The sequence below is a fragment of the Cavia porcellus genome, unplaced genomic scaffold, assembly GCF_034190915.1.
Source record: "Cavia porcellus strain 051 isolate PalLab524CR breed Dunkin Hartley unplaced genomic scaffold, mCavPor4.1 scaffold_6, whole genome shotgun sequence".
NCBI classification, from domain to species: Eukaryota; Metazoa; Chordata; class Mammalia; order Rodentia; family Caviidae; genus Cavia; species Cavia porcellus.
This window is the reverse complement of record NW_026947489.1, coordinates 23,164,640-23,186,035: the sequence shown is the minus strand read 5'-3', so window position 1 is coordinate 23,186,035 and position 21,396 is coordinate 23,164,640. Positions and strand designations below refer to the sequence as shown.

General features: G+C 34.8%; 1 protein-coding gene across 9 annotated transcripts in view; it reads left to right on the top strand.

The window, feature by feature from the left end:
• The window catches only part of Cpeb1 (cytoplasmic polyadenylation element binding protein 1), an 80,113-nt gene that overhangs the window by 7,003 nt on the left and 51,714 nt on the right, over positions 1-21,396 (top strand). For 8 of the 9 annotated variants that reach the window (XM_063250089.1, XM_063250087.1, XM_063250088.1 and 5 more), the window contains exon 2: positions 8,500-8,674. The exons of the other annotated variant lie outside the window; for it this stretch is intronic. In XM_063250089.1, the coding sequence (XP_063106159.1) occupies positions 8,656-8,674 (19 nt within the window). In that variant the 5' untranslated portion in view covers positions 8,500-8,655. The remainder of the gene's footprint in view (positions 1-8,499; positions 8,675-21,396) is intronic. 9 annotated transcript variants of the gene reach the window in all.

Sequence of the window (21,396 nt, the reverse complement as noted above, 5' to 3'; positions counted from 1 at the left end):
GAACACTCAGGAATCCAAAGATTGCCATTATATTTATTGATTGTTTTCTCATATGATAGGGCCCACTCTGGTGATCAAGGATAAATAACAAAATCACAGACTGTTAAGGTGGTTCATCTAATAAGAACACAAGCATGTAGTCATATGATACTGCATATTGAAAGTCAAACAAAAACAGAAATAACGGAAGAAGGCATAGAAAAGAATTTTTTTGGCAAAGCAGTCTTAGCAGAGGAAAAGAAAGAAATTCTAGGCAAAAGGAACAGTATGTACAAAGACATTGAGGTATTATATAGAAGGCTGTTTTTAGTCAAGTACAATATTCAGATGTTAAGTGCAAGGGATACTATGCTAAGACTTTTTGTACTTGTGTGAAAGAAAAATTAGTTCATATGACTATAAAAAAAGTATGCTTAAAGATATTCTTAGCACTTTTATTCATAACATTCAGAATCTGTTAGAAGAAAATGCCCATATGTCAGGAATCCCCCAAGACCATGCCCAAGTTACATGATTCATAGGAGGATTCATAAGACAGCGTATAATTGTACTCATGGTTAATATTTATTAAAACTAGAGGATAGGGGGAAAAACTAAAGGATAGAGAAAAATCATGAAGGGGACAAGTTGTATAAGGCAGTATTTGGGGGCATCTGAGTTCAAGTTTGTAAGGGTCCTTTGCCTAGGGGAGCCATAGTGGATAATGCTTGATTTCCCCCATAACTGTCCATGTGTGTAAAATGGTGTCAGCCAGGAAAGCTTGTTAGAAACTTGGTGCCCAGACCATACAGTTTTTTTTGTTTTGTTTCGACAGCATCAGCTAGGCAGCTTCTTCCTGAAATGTACCAAAATTCCAGACTCAGGAGGGAAGCATGTGTTTGTCATAAAACATATTGTTCTTTCAGTTTAAATATAATAAGTCACTCTGGTCAGTAGTGGGAATGGTATATGTTCAAAAGCCCTATTCTTTCCCAGATGCCAGCCAGAAAACAGAGGTCAGGCGTATTTTAACTCCTTCCTACTTACCCATAAACAGTTGTGTTAATAAGTTGTGACATAGCTGTGTCTGTGTACTGTAGGGTAGTAAGCTATACAGATATAAGCTACACAGTGATAATAATAAACTACACAGTAATAAACTGGGGGACTGCCCTGTAATGTAAAAATATACAAAGCAGGGGGAAAAGCCAGACCCAAGAGTATATGTTACATGTTTGCATTTGTAAGAAATTAAAAACAGGCGAAACTAATCAGTGACCATAGAAGTGTGAAAGTACACCCTGTGTGTGAGAGCATAGAGAAGGAAAGGGTATGGGAAAAAGAGAAGTTCTTTATATTAATGTGAATGGTAGTTACTCAGATGTATAGAAATATGTGGATTGGATCCAGTATATACCTATGACCAGCATCCTTCACTGCATATATGTATCCCGTAGTTAAACAGAAGTAATAAGAGTCTAACTCAGTCATTAAGCCACCTTTGTGAAGGTTATCTTTTAAATTTGTTATGGCTGAGGAGCTTTGCCTGTACAGCAGTTCTCAAAGCTATATCTTTGGGGCCCTGAAGGGCCACTAAATCCTCAAGAAGACCATGAAGTCAAAACTGTTTTAATAATTCTGAAGTAACAGTTGTGTTTTTAAACTGTTGTGATTTGCATTGATAACACAAAATGATGAAGTTGGATAAAACCTTTGGTGCCTTAGCAAGAAGTGGGGCAGTGCCATTAAGCTATAGTAGTGGTCATTGTGTCTTCCTGCTGCACATTCCTTCTTCAGTTTCAGTTACAAATATTCTTTGGAAGTAGTACAAACTAATTTTATTAAACTTCAAGTCTCAAATAGATGTGTATAATATTATGTGACAATGGGAAATCATCGTAGAGCACTTCAGCTTCATATTCAAGTGGAGTGATTGTCAAAGAAAAAGTGTTGATGTGATTGAGTTTCAAAAAGAGTAAGCTGCTATTTTTCATGGAATACCTTTCCTTGTAAAAAAAAAATTGGTAAACTGTACTTTTTCAACTTTAGATATTTGGCAGTTATTTTTATAAAAATGAATAAAATAAATCAATTGCTTCATAAAAAAAATGACTGACAGGGGCTGGGGATTTAGCTCAACGGCATAAGCACTTGCCTTGCAAGCAGGCAGTCGTGAGTTCGATCCCTGGTACCGATAAAAAACGAAAAAGACAAAAAAAAAAAAAAAATGACTGACAGTATTTTTGCCAGGAGTAAAATTTGAGCATTGAAGAAATTACAGTTTTACGAAATGTTTGTCTGCCACCACATGAGCTTGATACTTTTTCTAGTAACTTAAAGATAAGAATGGTGGTGGTATTTGTGTATCAGAATTTACAAATATATGCATAATTTGATGAACCATAATTTGTCAAGTAATTATAATATATAGTATACCTTCAGAGATCTATCCATCGTGCAAGGCAGACCAGTATATCTTAATGTAACAGCAAATGAAGAATACATCCATATGGTTTCAGGTTCTGTGCCTCAAACTTTTAAGAAGTTGAGCCAGGTTCAGTGGCCCAGGCCTGTAATTTCTGCACTCTGAGAGGCTAAGGTAAGAGACTCACAAATTCATTTGGGCAGTTTAGCAACTTTATGAGACTTGTCTCAAAAATAAAAAGGGCTGAGAATGTAGCTCAATTACAGAGGCCTTGGGTTCAATCCTCACTTACCCACTATCCAAAAAAACTTTCCACTTGAGTTTTGGTGTAGTATGAAAGAGGAATAATACCAGTTATCTGAAAAGACTGTTAAAATATTCCTCCTTTTCTTTCTGCTTATCTGAGACTGAATTTTCTTCCTGTACCTAGACCAGAACAATACATAGCAACAAATTACAGAATCAAATATGAAAATCCAGCCATCTTCTATTAAACCAGCAGTAAGGAACTCTCAGTAACTTTTCAATTTATTTCATTTTGAAAAATTGTGTTAATATGTAATGTATTTGTTTTTCTAAAGTAATAAGTATACTTTTTTCAGCTTTAATTTTTTTCTTTTTTTGGTTTAAGAAACATTTATTTTTCAGAGTTCTTTTGGGGGCATGCTGGCAGAGTGTTGGGGATTTAGAGGATTAATAAGAGGTTAAATAAACAATATTTTTTATGACTGCTTACTGAATATGTTTTTGCATTATTCTTTAGAAGCTCTGTGCATGTGTGTGTATGTGTGTTTTAGTGGAAACTGAATCTAGGGCCTTGCTAATGCTAGGCAAATACTCCACCTCTGAGCGCCATCCTCATTCGTTTTCAAATTTTGAGACAGGATTCTAAGTTGCCCGGCTAGCCTTAAGCTTGCAATGCTCCTGCCTCAGCCACTCAAGTCACTGGGTTTACAGATATGACTCACTGTCCGATAGGAGTTCTAATTGTGAAACCTTTGGAGGTACCTTGAGTTATTCTTTCTGCTCTTGTGGCATTTTGTGCTTTCTTTGATCTCTACTTACATAACTGGGTCTCTTTCACCCATTAATGAATTCTGAGACAAGGGTTTTTTTTATTTCTATAATCTTAACATCATCTAACAAAGCAGTCTTTCAGTATTTATGAAGTAGTACTAGATTGAACTATGTGAAATTGTCATTTTCTTGGTTGAAAAAGGTAGAATATTTGCCACTTCAAATGACCAACTTAAAATACTTTTTATTCCTCATATCATAGTATGGGAGACTTGAGGCAGAGGACCAAGGAGAAAATTAAAGTATGTATAGATGAGCATTTTAAATAATTATAGTTGTTAAAGTACAGCCAAAAACTTGACAAGAAATGACCTGGCTACGCAAAGCAAACATGAACATTTGGATAGATGATATATATTCTTCCAGAAAGAAGACATTAATTTCTCACAGGAAGCTAGCATTTCTTAATTTACTACCCAAATTATATTTATTCATTTAAGGAATGTCAAAAATTACAGTAAACAGTTTCTCAGAATGCATAGTATAAATTACACAGATTTTTGTTCACCTGTATATTTAGTATACAACTAAGGGAAAATTGTTACAGTACATCTCAGTAGAACTAATTCTTGGGGGCATCTAAATTACTGTTGCTCTGACTTAATTGAAAAAAGCTGCAAGGCCCTGAGTTCAATACCTGGTGCCACTTTCCTACCCCCCCAAAAAAGTCTAGATGTTCAAGATCATTGCTTTTAACTCAAAAAAATCTTAGAAGTGAACTTTTTCACTTTTGCAAAGGGCTCAATTGATTTCAATCCGTAGAACTTAATTTTAAACTCCATCTGTAGGAATTTGTGTGCCCTCTGTCTTCCACAAATCTCTCAGCTGTCTCTCAGTCTTGATGACTATGCAGTAGATGATTAACAGTGATAATCTTGAAGGAATCTGTAGTGTTGATGTTGTGTTGATTAAAAGCAACCCAAATAAATAACCAGGGATAGTAGAGTTTGCATTTGTGACTGTCAAATATTATCCCTAAACAAGGATTTTCCTAGAAGCTAACCATCTCATCACCATGCTGAGCCTGAAGAGTATGTTGTAATTGAAAGCAAATCCTGGGTTTCCAAATTAGGCAGTTATTGATTTGTTCCGTCATACAAATAAGTATAAAATTTTGGAATCTTTTTAACAAAAACATGTGGATTCAGATCTTAAAGCATTATGAATGATAATTCCAAACTGCAGATACCAAAAACCCAACAAATATAAACTGAAGTTACATGGTAAAACAAGTACCATAAATTATTATATGGTAAATAGTATTAAATAGTATTTTTAAAATTATATGGTAAAACAAGTATATTTGTCTTTTTGGTGAACTTGGCTAGGATGAATAACTTGAAAGCATGCTTCTGAGTGACACTGACTTTATCACCTGTATGGAATTGTACCTCTGTTGCCATAAGTTATTAATTGATCATATCTGTGTACTTTAGTTAATACAAAGTGTGCAGAGCAGGTAGTACCATATTTCATGCCTTAGGGAAGTGAGGCTAAAAATGAGACTTAAGTGGTACAGTTGGTTGTGTTCTTTCTGCTTTTGGATAGTGATTCACATTTTTGAAGAGAAGGATCTTTCCTTGTGGAAAGGGGAATCTCTTTTTTTGTAGGTTCCTCCTTCCATTGCATCTCTAATGTCCCCACTGAAGATCACAGCTGTAAGGAACTACTTGTTTTGCCATGAGAGTTGAAAAGGAGAAAATTGAGACCTGATCTAAAATAGCTTTTATTAGTGATTCTTCATGAGTCATTCTGTTATGACAGGTAATCAGGTAGAACTAATTTTATTGTCAGGCCATATTTTTGCTATGTTGTCAGCATTAAACTTGAAAAGAATTATTTTTGTTTTCTAAATGCTTCCCACTTACCCATGATTTTTTGTAGGATTTGTACTCTAAAGCTTTGATCTGTCTTAAAGACTACTTTCTTGTCCATAGTGAAGAACCAACTAAAGGTCAAAAACTGCAAATGATGTCATTTTATGGCAGAATAAAACAAAAATAATAGCATCAGCAATAGTAGAATGACCAAGAAAAAATGCTTTTTTCATAGGGGCACATTGGTTTGAATTTAGAACTATATCTATATATATTTGAATATATATAGATCAGAGTTAAGATAGGATATACAGAGTAAATGGGACCATGACTATAAGAATGAATAGTTGCTTTCTGTTTTAAAAATGAAAATTCATTTAACTGGGACGATTAAAAGAATAAATCTATTTTGTAGTTGATTTTTTAGTCCATTTTTCTCTTTAATGAGCAAATAGATTCTTTTCCTCAAAGATCACTTGGTAGTTTCTGATCCCATAATGTAACAATAATAATATTGATAGATAACATTAATTTATTCACGTATAGTTATATTTCATGGACCATGCTAACTACAGTATATTACTTCCTAAACTCTTCTATGAAAAAGGGTTACTGCTGTTATAATTTATACATAAGGAAAGTAGAATTGTTCTTAATCTGAGGCTTTGATTTTTTTTTACTTTAAAATTGATCATTCAAGGCAAACATTGATACTTATAAGATCAAGCGCTTAGGGTATACATTGAACACCTCATTTACTTTTATTCTAATTAATTAAAATAGACCTCTAATTTGGTATGTATGAGAAAAGGGGAGGGAGGCATTCCAAATGCCATTTGCCTAGTTTGGGAATATGATGTATATTCTTAATGGGATTAGGAGTTGAGGCAGTGTGACCAGATGTATTCCTAAATTAGGTTTTTTTCAGACTGCTTAAAATAAGGTTTTAGACTTATTTTTCCAAAATGCCTCCCAAGTCTGCATGTATCTCCCAGGCTACCATGATCTCCTGTAGTTGCTGGCAGTATTGTAAGACTCACATACAGTGGTCATTTACTTGCTGTTAGATGTTGCCAGGATCTGGGAATTTATACATGTAGTACTTCTATTGTAATAAATAAAACTTAGGTTAATTTTTGTATCTTAAAAGGAATTTTTAAAGGTTAGGTAACCTCAGATTTAGAAGACAGCATTAACCTGTCCAATATGATCAGGTCTTAGTTCATTGTTCATACTTTAGAACTTTGTTTTGATTATCTAGTCTGATGGCTCTTGTACTGTTCATTGTAGATAGCAGGCAATCAGCTGATGTTGGTTAGGGTAGTGAATGGAGAATTAGCCTTAAAATCATACTATAAATGCTTGCATCTTAGCCTTTATAAAGTAATCTTAGTGAAATTTTGCATTATCTTAGAAATGTCCAGTTAACATTGAACAATTAACAGTGAAAAAGACAGTTTGAGTTTTACCTCTTAGGTTTAGAAAAACAACTGTATTCTGCTTGTCCTTGCTGCTTGCAGAAGATACCAATCTTTTCAAGAGGTAGAGACTAAAATAAAGTTCAGATCTGTCCCTTTAAACTCATCCTGCAGTTTATAAAACTGAACGCAGTGGGTCATTGTGTTACTCACCTAGATTTTAGTAGGCTAGACAGAATGATGATTTTATTTTATTTTCATGAGATCAGCTATAAGATGGCAAGTGTGTACCAGTTCCCTTGCTTGGTGTGCTTTTTGTTTTTCCCAAAATCATTGGGAATGATAGAACTAGTAAAGCAGATCCTTCTTAGAGTATTCAGTCTGTCAACCAGTGTTTTATTGTTGACAATGTCAGGCACTAGATGCAAGAGAGTAAAGAGTGAAGAATAGAGCTGGACATGGTGGTACATGCCTGTAGTCACCCTAGGAGACTGAGGCAGGAGGATAGAGAGTTCAAGCTCAGTTTGGGCAACTTAGTGACTTGTTAAGACCCTGTCTCTAAAATCTAAAAATTTTTTTTAAAGGCCTGGTAATGTAGCTCAGTGCAAAGGCCCTGGATTCAACTTCCAGTCGTACCAAAAGAGAAAGAAAAACATAATGATAAGTGGTACATTAGTTTGTCTGTTAGACATCTAGTAGGTGGTGGTGTTATTTGCTAAGGAGACCACCAATAGTTTTTGTGTAGGGTTCAGTTTATGATTCTGTACGTAGGAGTGCTTTTTTTTGTTCGTTGATGATTGTTGTCTCCTTACACCATTAAGTAGAGTAATACGCACTTTTAATGTCCATATTCTTTTTGGGAGTTTTTTGTCGTTTACTGTATCTTTTATAACTACATCTTATGATGTAAAAATAAAGCTATTGTGTGCAGTGCCACTGTACTGAATGCTTTATGCATGTCATCAAAAAGTTTTTGGGTACCTTTTCTCATTTCATAGGTAGGAAACCTTGGGAGGTACAAGGATTAGGTAACTAACATCACACAGCCAGTAAATGGTAGAACCAAAAATTTCAAAGTGCTATATTGAGATATAATTTACATATCATAAAGTTTTCACCTTTCAATGTATAATTCATTAGTTTTTTAGTATACTAAAGAGCTGTGCAGCTATCATCATAATGTAATTTTAGAATCTTTCATCAACTCAGAATAAACTTTGTACCCATTAGCCACTACCCCCTGCCAGCCATGGACAGATGATCTTTATATTTCTTACTTTAGATGTTTCATATAAATGTGTTCTGTAGTCTTTTGTAACTGACTTCTTTCCCTTAGCATCCTTCTGAGATTTTTTTTCCAGGTTGTATGTCGCAGTACTATATTCCTTTATGCCAGATAGTATTCCAGAGTACTGATATCCTCCAAAATTTGAACCATGTCTTTCTGCTTTTATGGCTTATACGTGTTGCACTCGGAGTTCTTGAGGAAATATCTTGATATTTTGGTTGGTCTCTTAAGAGTTCTCTGAGTGCTATGTTCATGAAAAACATTTGTTTAGGGTCAGGGATTTATCTCAGCAGTGTAGGCACCTGCCTGGCAAGCGTAAGGTCGTGAGTTTGATCCCTGGTACCAGAAACAAAACAAAGCACTTGTTTAGTGTTTTATTATATTGGCAAGAAACTCTGGGCATTGTTGCTTTGTCTAACTCATGGTGTTATAAAAGATCCATGTGTTTATCATAAAAGAGGGTAGAAAACCTAAGTATCTTTTTTCTGTCTGTAGGAAGAAGAAACAGGAAGGATAAAAGATTGCTGGGACAATCAGGAAGTACCTGCACTCTCCACATGTAGCAATGCCAGTATTTTTCGAAGGATAAATGCCATATTGGACAATTCTCTGGATTTCAGTAGAGTCTGCACTACACCAGTAAATCAAGGAATGCATGATCACTTGCCAGGTGATTTAGGTTTGGAACCTTGGATGTACTAACTAGGCTTGTGTGTAGACCTTCTATTCTAAGCAGTGCCTTTAGGAGATGTTCCTTGGGAAACCTGTGGAAAATGACAGCACTTTCCCCTTTTATGATTTGCTTTGTGAATTAGATCCCTCTTTGGGTGAAGACTGCCAGTGATAAGAACACAGAAATCTGTGTTATGATACATAAGAATATTGGGTAAGAAGGTATAGGCCAAAAATAATGAGTATTTATATTTAAAAGTATGATATAGATTATATTTTATTATGTTTTATTAACCATATGAAAAAATAAAAGGTAGCATGAAATTAATATTTTATTCAGCACAGCATATGTAAACTATTGTCATGTCAACACATATAAAAATGATTAATGTCTTTTTTGTTAGTACTGAGGCTTCAGAATCATCCAGTGAATGTTTTACACTTAGGGTATTTTAGTATGAACTAGTTATATTTCACATGATCAGTAGCCACATGTGACTAGTATATTGGACTATGTGCCTCTTGCCTGTTTTAACAGCTTTTCAATGTGAATTGAGTGAATTTAAGGGTATGTAGGATACTTCGTAGATTGGGGGGACAGAGGATAGCATCTCCTGAATATGACTGTTCCCGGTGAGATGTGAATATCCTAATAGGTTTCATAATTTTTTTTGTGAATATTAAAACACGTTTTAAGAATGTTGAGAGACTGCTATTTGAGTTATTTCAGATGAAAGAATGTATTTTTAATTCTAAAAATGGACTTTGAAAAATTTGGCAACAAGGCTTCTCAAAATAAGGACTGATACTGTTCTTTATACATTTCTGATTTATTTTTCAACTAAGTCTTGGAAATAATTTCAACAAAGATGCAGGAGTATGTGAGAATTAAGTAGTTAAACATTTGAGAGAGAGGCTCTTTAAGAACTGATTTGTGGCATCTAAAAAGTGAGAGGACATACCTGAGAGGGCAGGGGCTTATGTCTTCTAATTACCATAAAAGAGTTATATAAAATTTAAGTTATTAGATTACTCTATATTAGCTTATGCTGTGTTAAAATTTTAGGAGTTGGGCTGGGGATTTAGCTCAGTGGTATAAGTGCCTGCGTTGCAAGCAGGCAGTCATGAGTTCAATCCCCAGTACTGGTAAAAAGGAAAAAGACAAAAAAAAAAAATTTTTTTAAGGAGTCATTGGAGTGGTGGCAGACAGCTATAATCCCCAGCACTTGGGAGGCTGAGTCACTGTGAGTTTGAGGTCATCCTGAGCTACATAAGCAAGTTTAAGGTCAGCCTGCACTACATAATGAGACTGGCACAAAACAAAAATTTAAAAACCACCCCTCTCCCCAGAAAACTTTCAAGGAGTCTTTTTTTTGTTCTAATACATGTTCTGTTTTAGTACCCTAAGAAAATTACATAGATTATATTCTAATAAAAATAAGTTGGGCTGGGGATGTATGTAGTTCAGTGGTAGAATGTATACTTAGGTTGTCCAGTGCCCTGGTGTGATCCCCAGAACCTTCCCTGGAAACACAATCAAGAGCGACCTACTGGGTTGCTTCTTACATGCTGGAAATCTTTGTAGTATGTGAAGGTTTGTTTTTAGCTAGTGGTAGGTTGTTGATCTGTCTAGACAAAGTTCCATGCCTTATGAAGGAGGAGCTTTCTGGAATATGTTTGTGGTTGGAAAGGGAGCCCAGTGGCCTCACTGGTAAAAAGCCAAGCTCTGGTCTGGGTATTACCATTACACTCTGTGTTAGATCATTGGCTAACTGAACTGTAAGGTATGCACTTCTCAATGTCAGAATTTTCTCAAGGTACATATATAAAATACAGTGGGAAGAGCACCCTGAAAAATTGGGACACTTAGCTTCTAAGCTTGATATTGAACAGTGATACAAAGGTCAGTTTTCTCTCATTGTAGAACAGAATGTTACCTGCCTGACCTGCCTCTCAAGTTTTGTTTTTTAATCTGGCTCACATGATGGAATATGCAGATTTGGGAACCAAAGGATTGTGGAAAAGGTTCCTGTTAAGGTAGCTGGTGTTCAGAGCCCTTCAAGGAGAGATGCACTGAGCCCCCACTGAATGGTCATCACTCCATATCTCCCACCGAAGATATCAGCTGAGCACTGTGAGCCATTGTTAATGGTGAAGCAGGGATTCCTGGCCTGTAGAGAACCTCTTCCTGATATTTCCCCAGCAAGAATTACAGACCTGACCTGCAGAAATGCAAATCTGTGGTGATGAGGAAGTAAACTAGGGAATTATATTCTCCTGAAGCATCGTAAGAAACAACCTGAACTTGTAGCTTCTGATGAAAATTTTGTTGCCTAATAACCATGATTGTAAAAACTTAAAATGATTTATGACAGGGACTATATCACTAAACATGAAGTTTCTAGAGGACTTCATAATGAGAGCAGTCATAGTATCTAGAATGAAAAAAGCAAAGTACAAAACAGTATGCCTTCAAATATATACATGAGCATAGAGAAAGACTAAAATGGTTTACATGTTGCAGTGGACATCTTTTTTTCTGTATATCTTTTCCCACAAGCCCTTCTGCAACAAAGATTCTATGACAAAAATGTTGAAAAATGGTATATCCCACTGTTTCATATTGATAGTTGCATTTTGCATTGATTAGATTTTATTTTTTCACCGGACTGTGACAGAGTAAAAGATCATGTCTTGCTAATATTTTATTCATACTCAGTTATTTGTCAGAATTAAAATTTCACAGTTAACTTGTTTTACACAGACGTGCCTAAATTTGCAAAAGTTATATGTTACTTTTTTTTTCATTTGAACAAATGTTTGAGTGTAAGTCACTTGTGGGGACCATATGCTAGCTGTGACAAAATATTACATAGCATACTATGTAAATGAGAATGGTTTGTCAACTAAATGACACAATCAAAAGAGGGAATATTAGGAAACTAGGAAAATCTTATTGGGGAAATAGCATTTAAAATAGGCTTTTAAAGAGACTCAAATTTTTTTTAAATTTTATTTAAGGAGAAAAAGAAAAAAAGCAGAGAAAGGGTACAAGTTATACAAATTTACAGAAAAAAATAAACAGTAGGAAGTCACTAGTTAATGGATTACATATTGTCATCTTAGAAATAATTGTTCAAGTCACAAAATTAAAGCTTGTAAAGTGGACATTCCAACAGTGAGACTGCAAACAGTTCTGTTCAATGATCCAACAAAACTCAGTAATATCATTATCTATGTTATACACTTATATATACATGCTGTTATATCGTTTAGAGCACTTTCTTTTCCTCTCTTTTGTACAATGACGATTACACATTTTGGGTTTTGTTTCTCCCACAGTTACTACTTTTTTGGAAGCGAGTAGAACCAAATGTGACAGAACAGAGTCAGTCAAATCAAAAGGGTGGACATAATAGATAATGTAAAAGCATAATACAAGGTGATCAACAATGGTTACCATAATGCCTCCCGCTATCTCTAATAGAATTGCCTATATCATCAGTTATAATAAAATTGAACAAAACAGTAAAGAACAAAACTGGCAAAACCAAAACATTGGAGACATTATAGGTCTTCAAAAGTAGATAATAGTAAACCAGAATGGGCGTCATAATGAATCCCACTATCTTCACAGCTGTTGCCTAAACTTTCGAACCTGGTACTATCAAGCAAAATAGAATAGAGGGACATCAGTCAAAACAAGATGGTGAGAGCAATACAGGGCTTTGAATCAAGATAATGGAAAGTCAAAGTGGGTTACTATATATCCTGCTATTTTTTAATTTATTTTTCCCTTATTTAAAAGGATAAAAATAAAAAAGTAAATAATAAAATGGAGATTGAGATAAAAGAGGGCATAACAGCAAAACAGTGCAGATCAAAACATAACCAGAGACTCAAAATTATTTCACAGTGTAGTTTGATATTGAATATATATTTTCTGTTACACTAGAAAGGCCCATAAGGGACCAAAGCTGAGAACAAAGAGTTGGTAAGTAACCAATAGTATAGTAAAATTTCTTAATTTGGGGCCAAGTGGGGATATAACTCACCAGTAGAGTGCTTGCTCTGTATGCAGGAGGCCATAGGTTCAATAACTCTGTTTAAAAAAAAAAAAGTTGATAGGGGGAATGGCAGAGTGCATATGACTCCCCCATGAGATTTACCAAAAGGCCATAAAAGAATTCCTGCTATCACATATCTCAGTTCTTCCTTGGTATTATGGTTTGTATCTAGATGTTCCCTCAAAGCCTCATGCAGTTATACATGGGGCTTTTAAAGGTGATTGGATCTTAAGATGTGTGCTACTGTGATCCAGCATGTGCTGATTCATGGTTCCATGCTAGGATTAAGACTACCCCACTCTGGGTATGGATATTACCCACCCTAAGGGGTAGATATTTTGGATAAGATACAAGGGACAGAAGGGTCACTGCTTGTTGCTTATCACTTGCTGCTTGCTGCCTCCTGCTATATCCCTAGCCCTTTTTTTATTATTTTGAGACAAACAGTATCACCAAGTTGCACAGGCTAGGTTCAAATTTGTAGTCCTCCAGCTTCCACCAGAATGCTGGGGTTACAGGTGTGTTCCTCCAGACATACCAGTATTCAAAATTCTTTCAAGAAACATCAAACTATTTTTCCAAAGCAGTTATGTGATTTTATGTTCCTACTAGTAGTGTGTGCGAGTTTTAGTTTATCTGCATCCTCATCAATACATTTTTTATTATAGTTGAAAGTAGTCCAGGTACATATAAAGTGGCATTTTGTTGCAGGTTTTGTTTTTGGTTTTTATTGTCCTCCCCCCCCCCCAGTTCTGGAGATTGAACTCAGATCTTTGTGTATACTGGACAGCAAGTACTTCACCACAGTGTTATACTCCAGGTCCTTTATTGTGATTTTGATGTGCACTTCTTTAATGATGTCACACACATTGGCCATGTGTGTATTTTTCTTTGGACAAATGGCTCTTCATATCTTTTCCTGTTTAATTTTTTGTTTTGGGTTTTTTTTTTTTTTTTGGTTTGTGATGGGGCTTAAATGCAGGGCCTTTTCAGTGCTAAGCATGTGCTCTACTAATGATCTAAATCCCAGTATCCCCATTTTTATTTTTTTAAAATTTTAAATAAACAATTAGAGTTGTTTATATTTATGGAATTCACAGTGATACCGTGATTTTTTTAATACAATGTAAAATAATCAAGATAATGAATATATCTATTACCTCAAGTACTTTTTATTGTAAGACTATTTGGAACTTTTAGCAATTTTGATCAGTACAGTACATTGATACTTAGTGTATTCTTCATGCCATGCAGTATATCTCAAGAAATTAACTTATTTAAATTCAGTCTAATTAAGGTTTGTGTCCTTTTGCTATCATCTCCCCACTCCTGGTACTACCAATCTACCCCTCCAGCCTTTGGTAATCACCATTTTGTCAATTTAAAAATTTAAATTTATAAATAGGTCAAATTATTGTTTACTTTGAGATGAAATCTCACTAAGCTGCCCAGACTTTCCATGAACTTTCAATCCTCCAAGTCACTGAGATTATGCATGTGTGTCACTGTACCCGGCTTGGATCATGCTTTTAAAACATTTATTCTGCCTATCTCTAATTTGGAGAGTTTAACCCATCTAAACATAATGTAATTACTCATAAAATTATAAGGAGACGTATACCTATGTATATATATAATGCATATATGTGTATGTATTATATGTATATGTCTTATATGTGTGTATGTATTACATACACATATATGTAGTATATGTATACATGTGTATATACCATTTTGCTATGTTTTCCATGTCTTTTTACTCATCCATCAGTGCATTTTTTATGTTACATATTTTTCTGGTGTGGACTAGTGAGATTTTAATTTCCTTCTCATTGCTTTTACTATATATTTTTTAGTTTTTCTGTAGTAGCTGCCTAGATTACAACTAGCATCTTAATTTATAGCAGTGTAGTCCAGATTAATACCAATTTAGTTTCAGTTGTATATAAAAAGCTTATGCCAGTATCACTCTGTTTGTGCCTTTAATGTCATGTAAGTTGCATTGTTATACATTGTATGACAATCAACATAGATAATACAGCTATATATATTTGCTTTTTTCAAATACCTTTTTTATTTTTTGTTTCTCCTAGCTTTATTAAGGTATAAGTGACAGAAAAATTGTGTATGTATTATGCAGTATAATGTTTTAATATATATAATATTAACTGATTAAGTCAAATTAATTAACATAGTGTCTGTCATTTCACATACTATTTTGTGGTAAAAAACATTTAAAGCCTTACTTATTAGTCATCTTTAGATAATGCGCTATTATTTGCTGTGAGTGGAAACCAAGCCTTGCCCATACTAAGCTAGCACTGTACCACTGGGGCGCACATCCAGCCTGATCCATTACATAAACTGCAGACACCATCATTCTGTATAGATTTCCACAACTTAATTTAACTAAAACTTTGTGCTCTTTTTTTTGGTACCAGCGATGGAGCTCAAGACCTTGCACTTACCAGGCAGGTGCTTATGCCACTGGGCTAAGTCCCCCATCTAAAGCACTGTACTCTTTACTCTTGGTGCTTACCAGGCAGGCCCTTACACCACGGAGCTAAATCTCAGGCTTCAACTTCGTACTGTTCACTGACATATTCCTGCCCCTTTCCCAGTTGTATTTTAAGGCAAGTAAAAAAGTTACTTTTTTGGGGACTCCTTATTACTTTTTGTGTTTCCGACTAACTGTGCAGGATCCATTTATTTCAGTGTGAAAGATTTCCTTTAGTATTTCTGGATTCCCTTTAGTATTTCTTATAATCAGCTGTTAATCTTATTGAGAATTATTTGTGTATACCTCTTCCATTTTCAATACTCTTTTTAACATTTTATGTGTGTTGGTATAACTTTATGCAGTTTGGAGTTCATTGAATGTGGAGATGGATATTATTCATCAAAGTTTCCTTCCTTTTTTTCTTCAGATATTCTTTCTGGCCCTTTCTTTTTTATCTCTCTTTTGGGCCTTTTAATATGTATTATATATGTATTATAGCCCAGAGATTTCTATAGCTTTGTTCATTTTTCTTCATTCTTTTCCTCACACTAGATAATCTTAATGTCTCTGTCTTTAGGTTTGCTAAGTGTTTTTCCTTTTTAAAACTGCTTTTGAGGTTCTTTGGTGAATTTTTAATTTCAGTTATACTCTTTGGTTGCAGAATTTCTAATTCATTATTTTTATAACTTCTACATCTTTAACTCTGTAGAGACATTTTTATACTGTAACTTCATAGCTTGGTTATCAGTTTCTGGTACATATTTAAAATAGCTGAAAGCTTGGTCTAGTATGTGTAATATCTGGCCTTTGTCAGGGAATGTTTCTGTTGATTTGTTTTTCCTTTGTGAGTTGGCTGTATTTTCTTGTTTTTACAAATCTTGTAAATTTTGTATCGCAAACTAGATACTTTAAGTAACTTAGTTTGACAATTCTGAAAATCAGATTGTACCACCTCTAGGAGGAGTTCTTGCTGTTGCTTGTTAGCAATTTTTCTCAACTAATGCAGTGTAGTTTGAATATTTTTCATATGTGGCTACTGAAGTCTGTACTTGGTTGTCTTAGTGGTCAGTTAATGATTGGACAGACAGCCTTACATTTCTGGAACCCCCCTAAGCCTCCCAATCTTTGCCAAAGAGCTCAGCCTGCCTTCTGCAACCAGCCAAACATTTAGAACTAAGTGATCTTGAATTTATACTTGTACAAACCCATACAGTTAACCAGAAGAGCTGAGGATCTGTTTTTTCCCAAGCATCTAGCAATCTTTAGAGCTTTTGAAGTAAGATATGGATCTTATTCCCATCTTTCCTTTCAAATTAAGCTTTGTTTTGGTTCACCTATTGTTTCCCTGAACTGTTATCTACTGCTTTAGATTACCCAAGATGTTTAGTTGTTGCCTCTGGTTACATTTTAAACAAATTTCCCCTGGGAGTGGCTGTTCTTAACTGGTTGAGCTCTGAGCTGGGTCAAATATAGATAGTCTTAGGGATGGATTCTTGCTGGATGTCAAGTATTGACTACTCTCTTGAGCTAGAGCTTGAGTTTCAGCTGTGTACCACCCTTCAGTGGAAGCAGTTCTGCTAATTTTCAGAATGATTTCAGGATGTTGGTTTTCAAGGTTGTAGCAGAACTAAGGAGAGAATAATGCATGGGAATAATGCATGCTATTCTTACCAAGATTTTGCTGTTTTGTGTTTAATTTTTTTTTAAGTACATGCTCCCAAGATTAGTTTATAGAGTCCTGAAAAAAGTTGGTCATGTCTCTTTTTTTGCCAGTGTTCTTACTGCTTTTAGGGAGTAAGAAATTTTTGGAGGTCTCTGACCTACCATTTCACTGACATCACATAATTTTTAATCTTCCCAGTACCTGAACCAAAGATTGTAAATGTTGATTTTAAGTGTATTTTAGGAGTTTTGAAGTATTTTTAAATTATCATACACTTGAAAATATTTTGTAATACCTACTGGGTGTCTCATTGGCCCATGAAAAAGTATATGATTTAGCTCCAAAACATTTGGAACTTTTTAGTTGTCTTTTTTTGCAGGGTCTCATTAGTAGCCCAGGCTGACCTCGAACTCACTGCAGTCCTCCTGCTTCAGCCTACCAATGCTGGATTACAAGATGGATTAACCACCATGCCTGGCTAATTGTCTTTGTTACAGATTTTTATCTTAATTCTGTGATCATAGAACATCTTCCATACAGTTTGTCTTTAAAATTTTTAAGATTTGCTTTATGGCCCAACATGCACTTTAGTGTACTTTGTTAAAGGTTTTGTATACAGTTACAAAATATACTGAGCAGATGTTGGATCCAGAGTTCCATTTATATGGATTGGGTCAAATTTGTTAATTGTACGTTTTAGGTCTTAATGTATTGTCAGGTCTTTTGGAGGAAGTTTTACTTGTTCTAACTTATTGTAGCCTTGACTGATTCTCCTTTTAGGTATTTTGGGGCTCTTTGCTCTTTGCTTTAGAGTTTTGTAGGCCTTTATTTCAGAATTAATCTTTTGGATTGATATCTGGATATATAGAAAATGCCCTTTTTTCCTCATGTTTTTGCTTTGAAGTCATATTTGATATTAATTTACATCAGCTTTATTCCATTAGTTTTCAAACTTTTGCCATATTTTTCAATCTGCTAGTGATCCAATATATATTTTTAAGACAGGATCCTGGTAAGCAGTGTATATTGGAAGTTTTGTTTGTTTGGCAAGTGTTGGAGATTGAATTTAGGGCTCTGTGCCATTATTTAGGCAACTATAATACAACTGAGCTTCATCCTTGATATTTTATGTTATGAGACGGTCTAGCCGAGTTACTTAAGCTGGACTTAAGATTGTGATCTTCCTGCTTCAGTGTCTCATGTAGCTGAACTTCAAGTGTGTACCACCAAGCCTAGGGAATTATTTTTTAAGAGATTCCCAAATCTCAGCCTGGCCCAGTGGCACATGCCTTTAATCCCAGCTACTAAGGAGGCTGAAATAAGTGGATTGATTGAGCCAAGAGGTTCCATATCAGCCTGTGTAACATAGAGCTCATTAAAAAGTTACCAAATTAGGTCAGAATATTGTACCATTAATAAGTTTTGTCACAAGTTTTGAAAGAGTGGAGTATTGCATTTTCTTGTGGGCTTTAATAGAAATGAGTCCTATTTGATTTGAATTCTTGTTGGGCTGGTAAACATATATGGTTATTGTTGGATATTTTTCAAGTCATTTTTAGTCTGTTGTTGCTTTCTCCATCTCTTTTCCCCCTCTTGCAGTTTATTTATTGAGAAAACCAGATTATTTGTCCTATAGAAATATCTACAGTGTAAATGTTATAGACTGTATCCCCATGACAATACTTATCCAGGACTTTTCTGTAAGAGACTGATGACCACCACCCAGATTCATTAGTACATTAGGAGTTGCCAAACATTGTATTTCTAATCAACTCCTTCCTATATTAGCTTGTAAACTTATGAAAGTTATGTTTATTTTAATTAACTGTTTGGTTTACTGCCCCCCCAAGTAGATACTTAGGAAAGATAGTTCTTGTTTTTTTCTTTAGTTCTTTTATAATCTTGAGCTGATTTATTTCTCAGTATTATGAGCTCATGGATATAAACATGCTTGGTGTACCTTGATCTGTTGGAGTTATCCTTTTTTGTTTAGATAGTTCAATTTTTGAATTGTCAAGCCTTTTCACACCTAATCAGATGGCTGTGTATATTTTTATAAAAAGGTCATAATAGTGACTGGTCAAGATGTAGAATCACTGGAACTCTCATAGATTGGTAATATGAAATGTTGTTAGCTGCTTTAGAAAGCAGTTTGACAGTATTCAATAAGTTAAGCATAGCCATGTATGGCAGCACTTGTCTGTAATCACAACACTCGGGCTGAGGCAGGAGGATTGGTGAGAATGTGATACCTTGTCTACATAGCAAGACCCTGTCTCTAAAAAGAAGAAAAATTAAGTGTAGAGTTAACCATATGACCCAGAAATTTACTTCTAGGTAAATTTCATCCATTGAAATTATACCATTCAAACCTGGGCACTGTGCTGTATACCTGGGGCACCTATGAGAGTGCCTCTATAGGAGAGGGAACACACATGTAAAGACTGTTCTTTAAATGGACCCTGAGAAAAATGAAAACCTAGAGCCACAGAAAACCATGTGCATGTACATTTATAACATTATTTATAATATCCTAAATCTAGAAACAACAACTCAATTGTCATCTGATTAGTGGATAAATAAAATTCTGATACATTGAAATATTGCTCAACAAAAATATGCATGTCTTCTTTTATGCCGCAACATATATGAAACTTGAAAACATTATGCTAGGAAAAGCTTTTGAGAAAAAAGATAACATGTTGTATGGTTCTACTTACCTAACAAAATGTCCTAAAATGTCCAGAAGTGAGTTATAAACACAGAAAATGTCTGTAGATTAGTGGTGCTTAGGGGTGGGAGAAATTGAAAGGAAGGAGTGATGAAATGTTCTAAAATTTAACTTTTACTTTTTTTTTTTTTTTTTTTTTGGTACCAGGGATCAAACTCATGACCTCATACTTGCTAGGCAGGCACTTATGCTATTGAGCCATATCCCCAGAAATATTCTAAAATGTAATGATTGTGCAACTCTGTATATAACAAAATCACTGAATTGTTTTGTTTTTGCTATAATAAAGGTGCTCTAACACTGAGCTGTACTCCCCCTCCCCTTTTTTTTAAAGTTTTGAGACAGGTTTTAAATTGCTTGACCTAGGCTTGAACTTGTGATCCTGCTACCTCAGCCTCCCTAGTAGGTAGATTACAGGAGTATATCACTGCAATTATACTATTTAAAAATAGTTTTTATTAAGTGAACATAGTGATGCACACCTATAATCTCAGCACTCTGGGAGACTGAGGCAGGAGGATTATTATAAATTAAAGCCCAGCCTGTGTAGTTCAGTGCCTTAGCAAGACCTTGTCTCAGAAAGAAAATTTAAAAAGGGCTAGGGATGGAGTTTAGTGCCAAGACCCTGGGTTCAATTCCCAGTACCACAACAAAAAAGTTTTTTGAGCTGGTGATGTGATAGCACATGCCTGTAATCCTAGCACTCAGGCTGGAGGATAACCGATTCAGCACCAACTTGAGCTACACAGCAAGTTCAAGGCTAGCCTGGATTATATAGTGAAATCCTGTCTCAGAAAAACAAAAAAATAATATTTTGTTTTTAGATGGGATATCTCTGTGATACCCAGATTTATCTCCAAGTGTGAGCCCAAGTGATCTTCCTACCTCGGCTTCCTGAATAGCAGGTGCCACAGGTATACAGCACAGTGCCCAGGTTTGAATGGTATAATTTCAATGGATGAATATGTTAAGAGGAAAAATATGTATAATACATAACAGATGATCAAGTTTCTTAAATTGGAATATTATTAAGAATTAATGAGACCAACAACCTGGTTTTAAAAAAATAGGAGAGGGAACACACATGTAAAGACTGTTCTTTAAATGGACAGATAAATTGTTCTGAGTGTTGTGAATACAGATGTCAACTCATCAGAGTCTGTTCTCCTGAGGGTAATAGTAGTATACCCATTAATATGAAGATTCAGCAGTGCCGTGTGAGTAGAGGATTAGTGGTTATATCAATCGTGTATGGGCAAACAATTTAGGGAAGTCACTCTAAGAAAGTGATTTTGAAGCTGATGACAAGTCACCAGCCATACAGACTGGTTTAAGACCACAGTAAAACAGCAGGGCCTTTATTTTGATGGCTAAGTTAATAATCCATTTTGAGAGATTTCCAATTTTTTCACTATTAAATAGCATTATGACAAAAGTCATAATAGAGAAAACAGCATTTATGAGTATTTAAAATCTTATAATTACTGGTTTTTTTTTTTTTAGAATTATTGGTTTTAAGCTGTTTAAATATTTTAAAAATCCTTGATATATGAAAACACCATCCTTGTTTGGTCTCTTTCACAGTTTGAGTGCTGTCATTATAGAAAATTACCAAATCGACTGATTGTTCTTGAATATTATAAATTTAAAGTTTTTTTAGTTTGATAAGCAGAATTCTCATTTTAATTCCACGTTCCTTTAGGAGTGAATTTTTTTAAAGCTATTACACTCCTCCCCACTTTTTTTCCTGTATTGAATT